Genomic DNA, 20,408 nt, shown 5'->3' on the forward strand with positions numbered 1-20,408 from the left:
CCATCTAAGTAACCTTGGCCTTTTGCTATAAAGTGGGGCAAACTCCTTCCTGCCAGCCTGCCCAGGATATTACTTCTGCTCTATCTTCTTTCCTGAGTTTTTCTTTTGCCTTAGGGAAACAAAACCATCAGTAGAGTTCCAAGTCAGAACTGTTCCATGTATGTGTTGAAAAGGAAAAAAAGGACCAGGAAACAGTACCACTATTAAGAATGTGAGCTGAGCCGGGCAGTGGTGGTGCATGCCTTTAATCCCAGCACTTGGGAGGCAGAGGCAGGCAGATTTCTGAGTTTGAGGCCAGCCTGGTCTACAGAGTGAGTTCCAGGACAGCCAGGGCTACACAGAGAAACCCTGTCTCGTAAAAACAAACAAACAAACAAACAAACAAAAAGAATGTGAGCTGATTCCCTGGGTGGCAGTGGCACACACACTCACAGTTGGGAAGCAGAGGCAGGTAGATCTTTGTGAGTTCAAGTCTAGCCTGGCCTGAAGAGCAAGTTCAGGGAGAATGCTAGCGAGATGGTTCAGGGGTTAAGAACACTGATTGTTTTTCAAGCTGTTCCAGGTTCAATTCCTAGCACCCACATGAAGGCTAATAGCCTTGTGATAATTTCAGATGCCTTCCTTTAGCCTCCTTGGGTACTGTGAAAATAAAATTTGAAAGCAGAGTTGAAACAATAACAAAAAATTCACGGTCAGCAAAGACCACCAACAATTTTTTAAATTTAGTCATAATAAAATATTAAGTCCCTGCAGGGGCAGGGTGACCAAAAATAAAGGCATGCAAGGGCGTGCCCAGACAAGTCCAAACAAGCCCAAGTGAGTAATGGGCTATCTGGTGTTTACTTCTCTCTCCCTCCCTTTCTGGGAGGTCCGAGGTTCTGCAAGTTCTGCCAGTTCTGCAAGTTGCTGATGTTTGAAATATCCAATCATGTGTAGCCGCTCGAAAGTACAACCAATCATATGTAACCGCGCCAAATTTTCCCGATCTCCCCAACCCCTACCCATAAATATCCCAAGTTTCCTGGGTTTTGGGTCGGAACCTCTATCTCCTGCGTGAGATATGTTCCCGGCCCGAGGGCCCTCGTCATTAAACCTCCTCTGCAATTGCATCAAGATGGTTTCTCGTGTGTCTTTGGGTACGTGCAGGTCCGGACTTGGGTGAGGGTCCCTGTTTGGGGGTCTTTCAGGTACCAGGCATGCAAGTGGTACCCAGATATACATGCAGGCAAAATGTCTATGCAACATAAAATACAATAAATAATTTTTAAAAGCTGGACAGCACTTGGGAAGCAGATCTGAGTTCAAGGCCAGCCTGGTCAATAGAGCATGTTCCAGGACAGCCAGGGCTACACAAAGAAACCTTGTCTCGAAAAACCACATAAAAAAAAAAAAAAAGAAGAAGAAGAAGAAAAGAAAAGAAAAAAAGAAAAAGAATGTGATAAGCCAATCTCATTGCTAGTCTTTGGCCCCCATCCTGCTCCTACACAGCAGAGTTCCACACTTTAGTTTTATGGGTCTGGATCTAAAGTTATTTTCCTGGACTTCAATTCCATGGAAAAGAGAAAAGGAGACTATGTTACACAGGCACTGTGGTCAGAACTCACTGTGGGCTAGAGTGGTTTAGAAGTCTTTAGGAAGACCTGCTGTGCCTTAACCAGCCACAGTGTGTGTGTCACCACTTGAGAGCCTTTGAAAAGGCTTTCTGCCTCAGCCTCCCACCTCGAAATCCTAGGTCAATATTTGTTTAAGTGCAGGGTGCTAAAGAGTTCAAACAGTGGGCAAAGGACCGGGGGAAACCTTAACTTTAGCAAGTCATTTATTCTGTTCCCTGTGAAGGTTCAGGCCTGAGAACGAATGCCTGGAAGCTCCTCCTGATGTTTTCACAAACAGGTCATACTACCTGCCAGGAAATCAACTGAGTGGGTCAAAATCAGCATGTTTTATAATCTTGATCATGAAGAGAGTAGAAAACCTCAGTATATATGTACATAGTAGGAGCATTGTCATGAAACTTTCATTTCAGTTTCATGTGTGCCCCTACACATACACACACACATACACACACTTGCAAGCATACACTGAAGGTGGACATAATTTAAAATGTTGGAGAAATACTATTGAGGTGACCCTACCACTGATTTGAGCCATAGTACTCCATAAGGAACATTTATTAAGTAGACAGACACATGCTATTTTTGTTTTTTGACAGGGTAGGGAAGAGTTGAGACAGGGTCTCACTATGTAGCCCTGGTTGCCCTGGAATTCACTGTGTAGAACAGGCTAACCTTGAACCCATGGGAATAGACCTTCCTCTGCCTCTCAGTGCTGGGATTAAAGGCATGTAAGGTCACACCCAGCCTGGTATTTTTTTTTTAATATCATACAATGTACACAACATAAACAGATTAGTCCCAGGCTATGGGAGCACACGCCTTGAATTCTAGCATTTGTGAGGGAGGCAGAGGGGGCTGGTGGATCTCTGTGAGTTTCAGAGATCTCCATGAGAGATCTTGTCTCAAAACTAAACCATCCAACCAAAATAAACAAAAAAACCAACAAATCAAACAACCACAAAACAACCGACTAATAAAAACAAGAACTCAAGCCTTTCCCTCCTTATGGCAATTACCCTGCTGATTTGAGTTCCCAGTTCCCTTCCCGATTTTGTTGCTTGGCCCAGTCTGTAGCTCTGGTGGGTTATATACTATGACTTTGTTCTTGTAGAACAAGCAGTGAAGGTTCTCTTATAGAGCTGGGGCTAAAGAGGAGAAAGTATTTTCATTTAGTTTTGCTTTTATGCTAGCCAGAAGTGGTGGATGCTAGCCGGAAGTGGTGGTGCTTACCATTAATCCCAACGTCAGAATCAGAGGCAGGGGGATCTCTAGCGAGCTGGGCAAGCTGGATCTACATATCTAATTCCAGGATAGCCAGGGCTATAGAGAGACAGAGACCCTGTCTCAAAGCAACAAAAATAAATAATAAACAAATATAAATAAAATCACCCCTTTTCTGGCTTCCTTTTGTATCAGACACACATATATTAACTAGAATCTAAGTCATAATTTGGAGCAAGATAGAACCACATATGTTTCTCTGTGAAGACGACACGACACAGTCCTTTCAATTGGTGCATTTAGTTGTCACAGACTATGTCTTGCTTTTATTTTTGTTCCTATTCAACACTTACTAGTTTTTTAGCTTTATATTTAACCCATACACGGAAATATGAAAAGTGTACCGTGAGACGTTTTGTTGCATTTACACACTATGTAATGTTTTAATCAATCTAAACAAGTCTCCTTAAACATTAATTTTGTCCTTATGGTAAAAACATTCAAAATCCTTTCTAGAGGCTTATGTGTCCCTAACTAGCTTTGAATTCCCTGTGTAGCCTAGGTTGGCCCCGAACTTGAGATTATTGTGAGAGAAACCCTTGCTCCTCTATTTTCTTAAAATATCTTGCTGGGAGGCAGAGGCAGGAGGATCTCTGAGTTCAAGGCCAGCCAGGTCTACAGAGTGAGTTCCAAATTAGCCAGGGCTACAAAAGAGAAAACCTTGTCTTGAAAACCAAAGTCAAACCAAACAAACACCCTCATGGAATTGTTTTCCTAGGAATGTGTTATTTGGGACAATTAAGGACTCCTGGAGCTGAGTTTTGTGTTGACCAAGGTAACAATGTTATTATGTATTGACTAATGCTGTATGAAGGGAAAAAAAACATGTAAAGAATTGGGTGGGGTGGGGGCAAGCCTTTAGCACTGAAAAGACAAACAGCAGAATATGTACTTAAAGAGCAAGCAAATAAGAGCAATGGGTGTGGATAGTGGAATGCCAGGCTCAGTGGTACACAACTTTAGTCCTACCCGAAGCAGAGATATGAGGATCTCTTGAGTTCAAGGCCAGCCTGGTCTACATAGGGAATCCCAGAATATGGGGGGTGGGGGTGGGGGTGCTACATGAAAGACCCAGTTTCAAAAAAATAAAACAACAACAATAACAACAAAAAGAAATGTTATTGCTGGGCAGTGGTGGCACATGCCTTAAATCCCAGCACTTGGGAGGCAGAGGCAGGCGGATTTCTGAGTTCAAGACCAGCCTGGTCTACAGAGGGAGTTCCAGGACAGCCAGGGCTACACAGAGAAACCCTGTCTCAAAAAACGCAAAAAAAAAAAAAAAAAAAAAAAAAAAAAAAAAAAAAAGGAAAGAAAGAAAGAACAACCGGAAGGAAGGTGGGTTATCATTTGTAGCAGCATGGGTGGAAGTTGGGAGGAGAGCCGTGGTTGCCTGAGTCTGGGATGAGAAAGGCTGCAGGATGTAGGAGTGAGGTACAGTTAGACAGGAGCCAGAGGGCTGGGGAGACGGCTCAGTGGATAAGGCTCTTGCCTATTCAGATGTCAGAGCTGGAGTTCAGATTCCTAGAGCCTACATAAAAGCTGGGTGAGACATGGTAGCCCGTCTGTTATCCCAGCTCTTGGAAGCAGAGATAGAATTCCCAAGGCAGAGTGGTTAGCTAGACTATTGGAAAGACCTAGCTCCAGGTTCCATGGGCAACCAAGTGGAGATTGGCTAATCTCTGGCCTTCTCACCCACCTGCACACACGTGCATGTGCAACTAGACACACACATGAAAACACACTCAAGCATACACCGCATATACACATGCACATTATAGACACTTTTGAGTTTTAAAGACAGGGTTTCTCTATGTAGTCCTGGATATCCTAGAACTCACTCTGTAGACCAGGCTGGCCTCAAACTCACAGAGATCCACCTGCTCTACCTCCCAAGTGCTGGGACTAAAGGCGTGTGACACCACTGCCCGCCCATTGTTTTTTTTTCTTCAGAGAGTCTTAGCCTGGCAGTAGCAGTGGTACATGCCTTTAATCCAGCATGGGGAAGGCAGTAGGAGGTCAGCTTGGTTTACAGAGTGAGTTCTAGGACACCAACTCACAGTGATCTGTCTACCTCTTCCTCTAGTGTGCTTCGATTAAAGGTGTGAACCACCCAGCCTGGTTCTGTTAAGTGTTCTGAGAACTCTAGTACACGTGATATTATGACTGTGTACCTTTTTTTGTGGAAATGTAAGAATTCTTTTGTTGGTTTTTATTTTGAAAAGCGGTTTGCGGAAGATTGGCTTCTGAAAAAGGATAGTTTAAATAAGTTATCCAAACCGTGTTTCAATCTGCCCCGCCCCCACCTCCACCCCCACCCCCACCCAACATGGTCTCACTATGTGGCTCTCGCTGTCCTATAATTCACTATGTAGACCAGGCTCACAGAGATGGGATTAAAGGCTAACCAAACATGTTTCATTTCAATGTGCAAGCTTTTGAGCCTCCTGGAGTAAGAGAGAAAACTCCCACTTTGGTTATCATGGTGATAAGACTTGACAATTGGTGACAAAATAGGTGAATGTATAGAGTAGGAGGCAAAAGAAACGGTTTCTTTTATATTCTGTTATATACAGGCTCTGCAACATAGGAAGACAAATTCCCATTCATTTTCTTGAGGTTACAGAGGAAGGGGAGCCTGCAAACCTCCAGGGAAAAGGGGTTAGTGGAGGATTTAATCATATTGAGTCTATTATCACTCGATAACGCATGAAGAGGAAAAAATAGCATTCTCTTTGGTGTTGACTTCATTGTTTCAGTTATTTAGTATAAAATTATTTGCAGTTCCATAAGGAAAAAAAATGGCACTGAATTGCATTTCCTAATTTTTTTTTTTTTTTTTGTCACAAAAGTATCAAATTTTCACCCCAGGCTTGGTGCAGCTCAGTTGGTAGAGTGCTTGCCTATCACCCAGGATGCCCTAGGCTCCTTCAGCATCCTAGATGTAGTAGCAGAGGCTTGTAATCCCAGCGCTTGGGAGATGGCGGCTGGAGGATCAGAAATTCAAGACCAGTTTGGGCTACATGAGACCCAGTCGTTAAGAAAAAAAAAAATTTTTTTTTTTTCCCCATAAGATGGTTCAGGGGAGTAAATTACCTAAGTTTGATCCTCAGGCTGCACAAGATGGGAGGAAACCAATTTCCAAACATTGTCCTCTGACCTCATGAGCACCCAGGTTCATAACCACACACACACACTAAAAATAGAATAAAAAATTTAATTGAGGGCTGGAGAGATGGCCCAGTGGTTAAGAGCATTGACTGCTCTTCCAGAGGTCCTGAGTTCAATTCCCAGCAACCACATGGTGGCTTACAACCATCTGTAATGAGATCTGATGCCCTCTTCTTGTGTGTATGAAGACAGAGACAGTGTACTCATACATAAAATAAATAAATAAATAAATCTTTTTTAAAAATTTAAGTGAAACAGAAAGCTATGGATTGTAGACGGGGCACCACACACTGCTGTGTGCATCTGTGCTTCTCTTACAAGGGCTCAGGATATTGCCTGAATCATTATTTCTTCTTCTTCCTCTTCTTTTTCTTTCTCTTCCTCCTCCTCCTCCTCCTCCTTCTTCTTTTTTTTCTTTTAAGACAAGGTTTCTCTGTGTATCCCTGGCTGTTCTGGAACTTTCTATGTAGACCAGGCTGGCCTGGAACTAAGATATGTGCTTGGCTCTGCCTTTCACTGGAATTAAGGCATGTGCCACCACAACCTGCTTATGATCTGAATTTCAGAGACCTCTCAATGGCTGGCCCATGTCTGTCTTCTGCCAACGTGCACTGGCTTTATATATTTTTTCTGGAATAGTACAATTTGGACACAGTAGGGTGTAAAGGGACTAGCAGTTAGTAAATCCCAAGAACTTGCTGAATTTTATAGCAGATAAGCCAAAGGCCAAATTGGAGGCTGGGGAAGTAGATTAGTATTTTAAAAGACATTTTCAGGGTCCCTAAGGGCTCCTGTAGTTTATCTGTAGTCCTTTTGTGGTCTAAGATCACTCTCTTTGTAGTTATTTGTAAACTTACCTCAGGCTTGGACGGTAAAGTACAGATAGGAAGAAAAGGGTGTGAACGTTTGCAGTTTTAACTGAACTCCTTTTATTGCTTAAGCTTTGCAACAACCCTCTGGAAGCAATAATGGCGATAAACATGAAAGTTAATCTACAACTTTATCACCCTAGTAAGTCATTGCTTTCTATTTTCCCTTCCACAGGCTGAACTTAGTAAGCACTAGAAGCTCTTTGCTTGGCTCAAGCGCTGTTTGTTAAAATCCAAAAGAAAAAGATTTGCTGTTTTGCTTTAAGGTTTTTCCTTTTTAAAGCATTCCTGAGGCTGCGAAAACTCGTCTTTACGATATGGTTTTAGTGAAGACCTAAACCTGCAAGCAGGAATATTTTAGAGTAAAGGTTGATAACTTCTGAACTTGCAAAGCAGGGTAGGGTGTCGGTCAAGGTTAGGCGGAGGGCGACCGGGCCAACTACAAAGACACCGCGGGGGAGGGGTGCGGTGGAGAAAGAAAGCCATCAGCCAATCGCACGCGCTCTCCCGACACCTGCCGCCTTGGCGCCTTTTCTCACTTACTCCGCGCACGCACTAGCTGCGCGCGCATCTCGCCTCCAGCGGTCTTGCTAGAGCACCCGGGTAGGTGTACGTGCGGCAGGAAGTGACGTAACCCGAGGCCCGGCCGGGGGCGGGGCCGGGCTATAAGCTTCGGGTCCGCGGCAGCGCTCTCTTCAGAAGGCGTGTGCAGCGCGGGCTCCTGCATTGCGGACTGAGGAGGCGCTTCAGAGTGAGTGGCTCGCCTGTCAGTGGCACGGCCCATCGTGTTCCTCGCGTGGCAGGCGGACTAGAGCGAGAGGCCAGGGCCGGCGTGGGCGGGCAGGGAGGCGGCGGGGTGCTGCGGAGCGCGGGGTGCAGGTGCAGCGGGGTGGGTGGGGAGCCGCTGTACCCTGTGCCCCTCGCGTCCTCCGGGCCTTCGCAGCCGGTCCTAGGCCGCGGGTTCGAGAGTCACCACGCTAAGGCGCAGGCTGGTTCCGCCGGGAACACGTGGTGGCGGCTGGAGGAAGTCGCCCCAGGGGACGGCTGTCGGGGTAGGTGGGTGACCTTGGGGCCCCTCGCAGGAGGGCGTCACATACGAAAAGGACAAAGCTGTTTTCTATTCGGTTACTAGTGTCATGGACATTTAGGGGGGGATTCCCAAGAACCATACGTTGGAGCTTCGGCAGCACCTGGTCCTTTTTTGCCAGGCTCTGCCTCTTGGCCCAGCGTGTGGAATCTCATTTTTCCAGGGCAGAATAGGTCTGAACGCTGCAGGTAATACTAAGATGGGAGAACATAGAAATACGACCTCTTTGCAAGAGCTGTTTAGAACTAGCTGTAGAAACCAGCCTGCTCATGGCGTTGGACAGCTCTCTAAAATGGTGTTTGAGAGAAAGAGAACTGTATTTGCAAACTTTCAGTTGACACACTTTGTCCCGTGCTTAAAATGAAATGAGCTCGTTATACTTACCCAGAGGACTGGGCTGGATTGCTGTCCAGTTTCTTTGCAATTTTTTAAAAAATAAAATTGAAATGGGAAATAGGTGTATTACAGAAATTCTCAGCTACCTGATACCTTTATTCTAAGATTAGATGAGTTTGGAACACTAGCTGGCTAATGCAGTTGGCTCTGAGCTGTGAAATATGATCTCTTTGACAAAGACATTTAAGCTGATTCAGGACCTTATCTAAAAAACAAAAACGGGATTTAGCTTGTGGGGGTCCTCCTGCATTTGTTTTCTGTTAAGGATTATAATAAACTGCTTTATACAGGAATCCAATATTAGCTGTTTTTTTCAAAGGGATACATAGCATAATACTTTTTACTTTGAGAAGGGATGTTGTCAAGGAATGGTGGCTGTAAACCTAGCCTTTATTGACAGGATAGATCTGTCTGCCTAACTCCACCCTAAGGCTAAGTAATTATATGCCTGTGGCAATGTGCTTATCTATAATGGGGGCAGGGTTCTAGGCTAAATTTGAATTAGACAACAATGACAGTTACTTAAATGAACCTCTAGCCTTGGGTCTATTGTGTAGGTTTCTTTCCCAGATGAGTGCCATGCAAAAAAACCTTCAGTGACCTCAAGTGGTTCTGACCTTTTTGTTGCTTTTCAGAAAACTTACTGGAAATGAAAACCTGCTATCTTATTTCCCCTTGCTTTTTCAATTTCCCAAAGGTCCCCACTATGAATTCATGGGTAACCTTGATCTCAGATCTACCTGCTTCTGCTTGGATAGTGATAGGATTAAAGGCATGTGCCACCACACCCAGCAAAGTTAGGCTCTTAAAACTAAGACCTTAACAGTCGGGCATGGTGCCACACACCTTTGATCCCAGCACTGGGGCAAGGCAGAGCCAGGTGGATCACTGAGTTTGAGGTCAGCCAGTGCTGAAGAGTAAGAGCCTGTCTTTAAAACATCTCAACAAGTCATTCTAAGTACATACAATCTAAGTTTTAACTACACTGGGTTCTGCTTTTGTTTTTGTTAAAGCTCATGAACATTCAACATTGGAATATCTTTACAGGGAGAGGAGTCATGTTTTTTCAAAACATAGCTTCTCTGTAGCCCAGGGTATCTTAGAAGTCCCTCTGTAGACCAGGTTGGCCTTGAACTCAAAGAGATCTGTCTGCCTCTGCCTCCTGAGAGCTAAGGTCTGTGCCACTACTGCCTAGCAGCATATTGGGATACAATAACTTTGCTTCTTATAATTGCCATTTAATCTGTATTAAGATTGGGAGAGAAGTCAAAAGATCTCACAGGTGGTCTCTGAGCTTGCAGACAAATTTGACAATTTGACTTTTTTGTTTTTGGTTTTGGTTTTTGAAGACAGGGTTTCTCTGTGTAGCCCTGGCTGTCCTGGAATTCACTCTGTAGACCAGGCTGGCCTCAAATCCTCCTGCCTCTGCCTCCCAAGTACTGGGATTAAAGGTGTGAGCCACCACTACCCGGCTGACAGTTTGCCAATTTAATTTGGAAGAAAATTCAAAAAGCTATGTTGCTATATGAGATTTTAAGTGAGTCAATTAAGTAAGACTTAAGGAATAACTGGGTTTATTGTATCTTGACAGGTTATCACTGTAGACCAGGTTGACTTTGAACACATCCTCCTTCTGCTTTCCAAGTGCTGGGATTAAAGGCATGTGCCACTAGGTCTGGCACTTTGACTATTTTGGAACTACTATGGTGTTCACAAATGCAGAGTTGAGTGTTGGGATTAAATGAAAATTTTATAAGTTTTTTTTTTTTTTTAAACTTTCCCCTCTATACATGGTTGTAGTCCTGGCTATCCTTGAACTAGCTCTGGACCAGGCTGAATTCAAACTCAGATCCATCCCCCTAAGTGCTGGGATTAAAGGCATGTGACACCACTTCTCAGCTCTGAATTGGTTTTTTGTTCTTAATTTTATTTCTATGAATTAAAATAGAAATAACTTGTTTCTCAGAAAACAATAAGATGTAATTGTGTTATAAGTCCAAATTTACACAATACCAGCAGCCTGTTTAGGTTCAAAATTGTTCAATCATTATTTTATTACTATTATTTATTATTAATCATCAACCTGAGTAGTTTGGGAAACTAGAATATTTTAGAAATACCTATTTCAGACAAGCATTAAAGTGTAAGCTGTTTTTTTTTTTCCTAGAATATGATTAAAATTGGCTCAGGGTGGGGCCTTCTAGTTCTGGCTCTAGCGATTGGGTCTGTTTCTGGTGCAGTGGTAGCGATAAACAGTAACAGAAGGGACAAGAGATTGGGCTTCCAAGAACATGTATGATCTGGCATGTGGCTTTAATCATTAAAGCATGGAGATTCATTACTGAATAGGCTTAGAACTGAACCATCCTTTACCGCGCCAAATGCAGCTGGTGTTACCAGACCTGATTGTTTTGTAGAATGACAGGCTTAACTCTCCTAGTTTCTGGATAGTTTTTTGTCTTTGAATTAGTCCCTGTGGACACTTAAGTTTAAGCATTTACTTGGATAGAGTGGTGCCCACTAGCTGTTCTAGTGCTTGGGAGGAAAGAAAGAATGAATATGACCAGCTTGGGCAACTTTAGAAAATTCAAAGGGCTTGCCACCCTGTAGTTTTTCTTTTGATTAAACACAATATTAATGGTATCCTAACTAGTTTTCTCTATACTTTGGGTTTTGGTTTGGTTTTTGTTTTGTAGCTCTGGATGGCTGCCTTCAGGATTGCCTACCTCTCAAGTGCTAGGATTAAAGGCGTGCGCCACCACTGCCCAGCCAATAAATCATGATTTTTTTTTTTTTTTTTTTTTTTTTTTTTTTTTTTTTTTTTTTTTTTGAGACAGGGTTTCTCTGTGTAGTCCTGGCTGTCCTGGAACTCACTCTGTAGACCAGGCTAGCCTCGAACTCAGAAATCCGCCTGCCTCTGCCTCCCAAGTGCTGGGATTAAAGGCGTGCGCCACCACCGCCCGGCCTAAATCATGATTCTTCAGCTTTTGTATGTGTGTGTGTGTGTGTGTGTGTGTGTGTGTGTGTGTGTGTGTGTGTGTTTTGTTTGTTTGTTTTCTCTGTGTAACCCTGGCTGTAGACCAGGCTGACCTCTAACTCAGAAATCCACTGCCTCCCAAGTGCTGGGATTAAAGGTGTGTGCCACCAATGCTCGGCTCAACTTTTTAAGAACAAATTATCCATGTTCAGATATCTTTGTCTCAAGGCTCAGGTTTATCCTTTGTTAGCTTTCCCTCTGCTATCCCACCTCAGTTCAGCATCCAGTCAAGGATCACACTGAATTGGTTATCAGTAAATTAAACATTTTAGTTAATGTCTAGGAGACAGGTTATAGTATAGTTCTCAGTGCCGGGAAGTTGACACAGTGGGATCTTAGTTCATGGCCAGCCAGAACATCTAATAAGATTCTAGTTCAGAAAGGTGACTATAGGATTAAGTTTGATATATTATAATGAACATCCATCCCATGGTAAGCCCTCAGTAATCTGACACAGTGATATGTTTCATTATATTCTCTGTTCTAATATCAGGTACTCCCTTGTAGCAGCTGAGAATGATGGATCAAGCCAGATCAGCATTCTCTAACTTGGTAAGGTACTTTCATCTATCTGAAAAAATGTATAGTCAAAACAAACCGAAAACATGACTTTACCTAGTGAGTACAAGATGATATCCCAAATTTTGATCAGCCTTTTTTTTTTTTTCATCTGAGCTAATGGTATTAAGGCAAAACAGAACCCACAAAAGTACTAGGTTCATTTGAGACAAGGTCTTTATTGCCTCAGGTTGACCTTGAACTCTTACTTTTTTCCCCAAGTGCTGATAATTGTAGGCAGATATTACAACACCCCAAAACAAATATGTTCAGTGTCAATTAGGATTAATTAAGGGGCTAGAGGGATGGTTTAGAGGTTAATAGCACTGCCTGCTCTTCCAGAAGTCCTGAGTTCAATTCCCAGCGACCACATGGTGGCTCACAACCATCTTGTAATGGCATCTGATCCTTTCTTCTGGTGTGTTTGAAGACAGCAATAGTGTACTCATACATAAGATAAATAAAAACATTTTTTAAAAAAGAATTATAAGAAATGTTATAGGAAGCAGAAAATAAAAACCCTAGAAAGGCTGAATGAAAGACTATTAGTTAGCTTTCATCTGCCATTGACAGAACTGGGCAGAGAAGAGTATCAGTTAGAAAGGCTAACTTCCCATATTAATGTATATCATAGTATTATGCATATAATGACCAACTACTGTAATGTCTTAATATTTGTGTCTGTTTTCTCTTACAATACCAGTTTGGTGGAGAACCATTGTCATACACCCGGTTTAGCCTTGCTCGGCAAGTAGATGGTGATAACAGTCACGTGGAGATGAAACTGGCTGCAGATGAAGAAGAGAATGCTGACAATAACATGAAGGCTAGTGTCAGAAAACCCAAAAGGTTTAATGGAAGAGTCTGCTTTGCAACTATTGCAGTACTCATCTTTTTCTTGATTGGTAAGAATAAATGGTCATTCAAAAGGATTTCTTCTAACTATTTCTTAGAACTCTTCATTCAGATGAAGAGATACTTTGTACTTTTAATTGGAACTATGCTAGGCACTGGGATTCTTCTTTATCTGCCATCAAATTAAGTCCTGCAAGAAAGGAAACATTTAAATTATGGATGTTTTATTAGAAATACACACAGGACATTTGGAACAGTACTAAGAAAGGCTTCGGGGCTGGAGAGATGGCTCAGTGGTTAAGAGCACTGACTGCTCTGCCAGAGGTCCTCAGTTCAATTCCCAGCAACTACATGGGGGCTCAACTATCTGTAATGGAGATCTGATGCCCTCTTCTGGTGTGTCTGAAGACAGCTACAGTGTACTCACATACATAAGATAAATAAAATCTTAAAAAAAAAAAAAAAAAGGCTTCCAGCAAGACAAGGTGTGCACCTATGTCATGAACAGGTCACTGTAAAATATGACCTTGTTGTAATTTAAATTCCATTAAACTGAGATTCATAATTTTCTGTTAGATCCTTAGAATTTAATTAAAAGTTCTCAGGAGAAAGTTACAAATGAGCTCTGACTTTAACTCTAAACTTCCTGTTTTTAGGATTTATGATTGGCTACCTGGCCTATTGTAAGCGTGTAGAACAAAAAGACGAATGTGTGAAACTGGCTGGCACAGAGGAGACGGACAAGTCAGAAAACACCGAAACAGAAGATGTTCCCGAATCTTCTTCTCGATTATTCTGGGCAGACCTCAAAACACTGTTGTCGGAGAAACTGAACTCCTTAGAGTTCACTGACACCATCAAGTAAGCTCAGCTTCCCACGTTGAGTCCTGATGGAAACAGCTTTTGGGCTGGCTTGCAGGGGGTCCTCCTGACTATGTGGAATTATGCTGACTTATCTGGAGGGCCCCTTTTTCTTCAGAATCATTTTGTCAGTTGTAGTTTATTGTGGGATATCAGATTTCTGTTCTAGTATTCCCTTTTAAAATTTCTTTTAATTAAAACTGGTTTAAGTTTTATGTATTATGAGTGTAGCCAGCATATATGATTGAATGAAGTGCATTACACTTGTGCCTGGTGCCTACAGAATCCTTATGGATAATTGTGAGCTAATATGTGGGTGGTAGAATCCAAAATGGTTCTTCTACAAGATCAAAAGTGTCAGAACCCAGAGCCATTACAACCCTCTAGCTCTCTTTAAGGTTTTCTTGATTTATATTTGTGTGTGCCAGTGCAATAGCTCTTGGGTTCACCAATACTATTACTATTAATACTAAGGCAGTGGTACATTTTATTTCCCTCTGTAACTGGTTAATCCAGAAGTTATGAATCATACTTGATGTATCTTGACTTTGAAGGGTAGTGTATTTAAAACAATTTGCTTGATGCAGACCTTTTTTAGTTGGATGGTGGTGCTGCGCACCTTCGGTCCAAGCACTCATGGGAGGCAGAGGCAGCAGGATTTCTGACTAGAACAGCCTGGTCTATAGAGCAAGTTCCGGGGCAGCCAGGGCTACACAGAAACCTGGTCTCAAACAAGACTTTTTTCTTCCAGGCAGCTGAGCCAGAATACATATACTCCTCGTGAGGCTGGATCTCAAAAAGATGAAAATCTTGCCTATTATATTGAAAATCAGTTCCATGAATTTAAATTAAGCAAAGTCTGGCGAGATGAACATTATGTGAAGATTCAAGTGAAAAGCAGGTATGTTGAAATAGATCGTTTTATAGAGAGAGGTAAGTGTTTTGAGATGGTCAGTAGATGACTTTCAAAATGAAAATCAAGGTTAAAATACAGCAGTCGCTTTTCTTAAGCCAATCAATGCAAGTCAAATGCTATCTATACTAACTTGGATTTTTCTTCAAGGATGTCTTTAACTTTTTTATCTTATAGCGCTGGTCAAAACATGGTGACCATGGTGCGTTCAGAAGATGGAGATGGAATTGACCTAGTGGAGTCTCCTGAGGGTTATGTGGCATTTAGTAAAGCTAAAGAAGTTACTGTAAGTAAAAATAATGAATTGACTTTTCCAGTGTCTCAACTAAGGAAATTAGATATCCAGGTATAAATGAACCGGTTATGAGGTTATTGTTTTTGGACCTCTATTACCTTAGAGTGAATTTGAAGGTCCTGATTTTGTTTTGTAAGACCCTGAATCAGTGGTTCTCAGTCTTCTTAATGCTGTGATCCTTTAATATAGTTTCTCACTGTGGTGATTCCTAATCATGAAATTACTTTTGTTGCTATTTAATGACTAAGGGTGGTGTAAATTCTGCTTTTCAATGGTCCCTTGTGAAAGGGTTCAGACCCAAAGGGTCAGAGACCCACAGGTTGAGAACCTCCTGCCCTCAATCTTGTTGCTCTCCTTCTCAAGACTACACCCATTGCATTACTCTTAAGCACAAGTGTGGAAGCCATTAAGTCTTAATATCAGTCACAGATCAAGAGAATGCCCTACAGCAGCCATGCCAACAAAGGGACATTTCCTCAATTTAGGCCTCTTTCTAATGACAAACAAGAGCGCAGCACCTGAGATACATAGGTTGTCCTTTGACTTCCATATAAGCCACATGCATGCACACAGTATCTAACTCAAATCTGCCTGCCTCTGCCTCCCACGTGCTGGGCTTAAAGGGGTGCGCCACTACTGCCTGGCTTAGGTTTTTTTTTTTTTTTTTTTTAATTTCCAGTAACAAATGCTTACTTTAGAATTGTCTGTTTGTTTGTTTGTTTGTTTTTCTAGACAGGGTTTCTCTGTGGAGCCCTGGCTGTCCTGGAACTCACTCTGTAGACCAGGCTGACCTTGAACTCAGAAATCCGCCTGCCTCTGCCTCCCAAGTGCTGGGATTAAAGACGTGCGCCACCACTGCCCGGCTAGAATTGTCAAAAGTTTGGATTTTGCCCCGCCTCCCCCTCTCCCCCCCCCCCCTTTTTTTTTTTCTGTTTAACTTCCTCTGTTGAACAGGCTGGCCTCAAACTCAGATCCAAATGGCTTTGCCTCCCAAGTACCAGGAGTAGATAGAGGCCTGTGCCACTACCATTACCAGGCTTCAATTTTTTTTTCTTATGAATTGTCTTGTCTTTCAGATTCTATAGCAGTTTTCATACCATGATCCTCATTAAACCTAATGTTTTTATTTTAGGGTAAACTGGTCCATGCTAATTTTGGCACTAAAAAGGACTTTGAAGAATTAAATTCTGTGAATGGATCTTTAGTGATTGTTAGAGCAGGGGAAATTACTTTTGCAGAAAAGGTGAGTATGGATTATTAAAAACTGCTTCTTTTGTAATTATATTATAACTACTTTTCTTCTTCCTGTCCTTTCAAACCTACCTGTATGTTTTTTCTTTCTACTTATTTATAATCTCATTTTTGTTGTATGTGCTTAACTATATAATAAATAAAAGCTGCTTTGTCAGTATGTTGTATGTATGTTTTCAGGGCTGACCGTTTAGTATTATGTAATTTGTTAATGTGCTCTTCCGTGGGGAAGATTTCTCTGTAGTATGTGTTACTTTCATTTTGTATGAACTGATTTTCATATCATGCATTTTTTGTGGCCTTTTTAAATTTTAGGTTGCAAATGCCCAAAGCTTTAATGCAATTGGTGTCCTCATATACATGGATGCGAATAAATTCCCTGTTGTTGAGGCAGACCTTTCACTCTTTGGACATGTGAGTTCTTATTTCTGGAGTCAATGGTTTCTCTTAAATTCTTTCAGGAGACGTTTAGTGGGAAGTAAGAAGGCAGTTGCTGAGAGTGCTTTATTAATAGTACCTCGAATTGAAAATATTTTGGATGTACTAATTTTATTTCTTAAGCTTCATTTTATAGAAATGGTTAGACTTTAAAAAACCTTTAGATTTCTAAATAGTTTGGGTTATAGCATCCTACCATATCTAAGTCCTATAGACAACATCTTGAGTAAGTACAGATAGAACTAATTATTAATATATCTCTGTTTACTAGGCTCATCTAGGAACTGGAGATCCATACACACCTGGCTTTCCTTCTTTCAACCATACTCAGTTTCCACCATCTCAGTCCTCAGGATTGCCTAATATACCTGTGCAAACCATCTCAAGAGCTGCTGCAGAAAAGCTATTTAAGTAAGTTCATGGCAAGGTTGTGATTATGCGAGGGAAAAACCTGTGTTTATTAAAGATGACAGTTGGCTATAATGTTATAATTGCTAACTTGTATAGATTTTTTAAAAATGAGATTTCTCTCTTATAAATTGATTTTGATAAGAAGCTGTAACCTTGTTTACTCAGTGCACTTCTACTATGGAGCTTTTGCTTTAAATACTTCCTTTGACAATCCGTTCAGTTACCATAAGAAATATGTTGGAATTCTTGTTAAACTGACAGCTAATGGTGTAATAACTATTAGTTCCAAATTTTGATTTTTGGCAGCACAATTATTCTAGTGAAAATTTTCAGTTGCTTTATGGTAATAATTATTCTGGTTGTTCTTTGTTGTGCACAAGTACCTGAGCTGGGCACGGTGGTGTATACTTTAGTCGCAGCACTCAGGATGCCAAGGCAAGTGGATAACTGAGCTCAAGGCCAGCCAAATGGCAAATTCCCAGCCAGCCAGGGCTGTGAGATCCTTTCTCAACGTGTATCATTAAATTTTATCTTCTTTCTTCCTCGTTATAAGATTATCTAATTTACAACTTCAATCCTAGCACTTAGGAGGCAGAGGAAGAAGGTAGATCTCTCTTTTTTGGGGGGGGGGGATGTTGGGTTTTTTGGTTTTTTTTGAGACAGGGTTTCTCTGTGTAGCCCTGGCTGTCCTGGAACTCACTCTGTAGACCAGGCTGGCCTTGAACTCAGAAATCCGCCTGCCTCTGCCTCCCAAGTGCTGGGATTTAAGGCATGTGCCACCACTGCCCACCACCGCCCGGCTGAAGCTAGATCTCTTGAAGCCAGCCTGGTCTACAGAGTGAGTTCAGGGCAACTATGGCTACACAGAAAAACCCTGTCTTGAAAAACAAAAACTTACCTAATTTAAACCCATTTTTAAACATTTGTTTATTATGTAACAGAAGGAGTTATTCTAAGCCCTCTCTTTTCTTCAATTTAGTTGGAAAACTAGAATATATAAATAATTATATAGTCACAAAAAGAATATCTCTGAGGATTTTGTGAAGCACTGGGTGGGCTCTTACCTGAGAATCATCACTTAGTAGTAGGTGATTCTCACTAACTTGTGCTACCTAGCACCTGTCTCTGTAATTATAAACGAGAGGAAAAAATACTAGCTCGAAATGCTAATACCCATTTTTTCTATTTCTAGAAACATGGAAGGAAACTGTCCTCCTAGGTGGAATATAGATTCATCGTGTAAGATGGAACTTCCACAGAGTCTAAAAGTGAAGCTCACTGTGAAAAACGTACTAAAAGAAACAAGAATACTTAACATCTTTGGAGTTATTAAAGGTTATGAGGAACCAGGTAAAGACGCTGCTTTGTGCTTTTTTGTTTTACCGTTTTGTTTACTTACTGTAGATAGGTCTAGTGCAGGAAGGATGCTAATTAAATATCTTCTTGTAATTATTTAAAATTTTACATGTGGAGGTCAATGAACAGATTGTAGGAATTTTGTCCTTTTTGTTGTTTAGATAAGTGGTTTTCTTACAGGATCACATACCAGTTCTGTCTATAGCATTAAACAAGCATAACTAGCGTGCAGTGGATTGGTGTGTAGGACACATCTAATAGTCACATTTATTAACAGGATAAGAAGCTGGACTTTCTGTGTAGCACACCTATAGTCCAGTGCTAGGAAGACCCGGTGGGAGGGAGACCCTTAGTTGGATGCCAGTCTGCTCCTTAGTGAGGCTGTGACACTATGATGCTCTGTTGCCTTTTTTCTTTTAGACCGTTACGTTGTAGTAGGAGCCCAGAGAGACGCTTGGGGCCCTGGTGTTGCGAAGTCCAGTGTGGGAACAGGTCTTCTGTTGAAACTTGCCCGAGTATTCTCAGATATGATTTCAAAAGGTACAGTAGAAAAAAATATTTGTGAGCACCATGTCATATCAGTTATACTTTCTGTCTTGCTCAGTTTTACTGTAATCTTCTTAAATTCTGATCAGACAAGATTCTGATCAGGCACATTTGGAGTGGTATAGCCATAGAAATCTTAGATTCTCTCCTGTACTGGGATTAAAGGTGTGAGCCACCACTGCCTGCTATGTTACATTCTCTTATGACAGATTCTTTTGTTTTTGTTTGTTTTGTTTTTTTGTTTTTTTGTTTTTGTTTGTTTGTTTGTTTTGTTTTGTTTTTGAGACAGGGTTTCTCTGTGTAGCTCTGCTGTCTTGGAACTGACTCTGTAGACCAGGCTGGACTCAGAGATCCGCCTGTCTTTGCCTCCCAAGTGCTGGGATTAAAGGTGTGCGCCACCACTGCCCAGCTGGTAGATTCTTTTAATACAAAACAAACTATCTTCACTAACTCATAACTAAATTTTTCTCCATTAAGTTTCTTCGTTGAACTAGCAATCCTGATTCTTTGAAAAACTGAGAAGTATTTATTAGTATTAAGCTAAACTATATTAGTTTAGCATGTATAGAAAATGTTCCAAGACCTAACAACTATTATAATTCTAAGACTTTTCTCACGGTACCTGGCATACACAATATAAACCCAGTATCTTATCTTCTTTTAATTGAGATCTAAAGTTCTAGTTTTATATAAAATATGCTGTAGAAAAATATAATCAAGGCAGTTGGTAGGCTGTGGCACATGTACCGCTTAAAGGAGTTGTCAGTACTCTGGATACTTCTTAAACCTTAGGTATAGCTTAGCATAGTGAAATCTGTAGTTCCAGCTACTTGGGAGCCTAAAGCAGGGTGGCAGAGGGGAGGGGGGCATTGCTTGTAAATTTAAAGCAAACCTGGACATCATAGATTCTATATCAGAATAAGGTAAGTAATCCATATTTTAAATGACTTGCTTTTAAGCATATTGTTCTCAAAGAAGATACCCGTCATAACAATGTGATAGCAGCTGTCCATAGATGAAGGGACTAAAAATAAAAGTTGTAAGGGAGTGACCACAGTAAGGTGCCCTGCCAGATACTCAAAATGTTATATACAGGTGCTGTCCTACAAAAAAAAATTTTTTTTTTAATTTGTTTTTACTCCTTCAGTATTCTTTCACCTAGGACTGCAAAAAGAAGGGTGTTTGACCTGCCTGTAACCTCTCCCAAGATGAAACTAATTTCTTGTCTTCCAGATGGATTTAAACCCAGCAGAAGTATTATCTTTGCCAGCTGGACTGCAGGAGACTTTGGAGCTGTTGGTGCCACTGAGTGGCTGGAGGTATTACATAGTCTGTCTAGGATGTGTTAGTCTGTGACCTCCAAGTTAAGTTGTCCTTGGTGTAGTATGTCTCAATGGATCCAGATTTCAAAGTGGATCTCCAGCAAACACTAGCTCATAGGTTACCAGATGTTAGTATATTAATAATGTGTCC

General features: G+C 41.4%; 1 protein-coding gene across 2 annotated transcripts in view; it reads left to right on the plus strand.

The window, feature by feature from the left end:
• Nucleotides 1-20,408, plus strand: part of Tfrc (transferrin receptor) — a 111,372-nt gene that overhangs the window by 82,460 nt on the left and 8,504 nt on the right. Inside the window, exons 1-12 of one of the 2 annotated variants that reach the window (XM_034515090.2) lie at nucleotides 7,554-7,682; nucleotides 11,945-12,003; nucleotides 12,713-12,914; nucleotides 13,521-13,725; nucleotides 14,477-14,626; nucleotides 14,816-14,924; nucleotides 16,066-16,176; nucleotides 16,500-16,598; nucleotides 16,894-17,033; nucleotides 18,226-18,383; nucleotides 18,810-18,929; nucleotides 20,169-20,254. In XM_034515090.2, the coding sequence (XP_034370981.1) occupies nucleotides 11,968-12,003; nucleotides 12,713-12,914; nucleotides 13,521-13,725; nucleotides 14,477-14,626; nucleotides 14,816-14,924; nucleotides 16,066-16,176; nucleotides 16,500-16,598; nucleotides 16,894-17,033; nucleotides 18,226-18,383; nucleotides 18,810-18,929; nucleotides 20,169-20,254 (1,416 nt within the window). In that variant the 5' untranslated portion in view covers nucleotides 7,554-7,682; nucleotides 11,945-11,967. Of the gene's footprint in view, nucleotides 1-7,553; nucleotides 7,683-11,944; nucleotides 12,004-12,712; nucleotides 12,915-13,520; nucleotides 13,726-14,476; nucleotides 14,627-14,815; nucleotides 14,925-16,065; nucleotides 16,177-16,499; nucleotides 16,599-16,893; nucleotides 17,034-18,225; nucleotides 18,384-18,809; nucleotides 18,930-20,168; nucleotides 20,255-20,408 lie in introns of those variants that run through there. The other variant, XM_034515091.2, reaches the window with a different exon arrangement.

Source organism: Arvicanthis niloticus, chromosome 12 (genome assembly GCF_011762505.2).
Source record: "Arvicanthis niloticus isolate mArvNil1 chromosome 12, mArvNil1.pat.X, whole genome shotgun sequence".
Lineage (NCBI taxonomy): Eukaryota > Metazoa > Chordata > Mammalia > Rodentia > Muridae > Arvicanthis > Arvicanthis niloticus.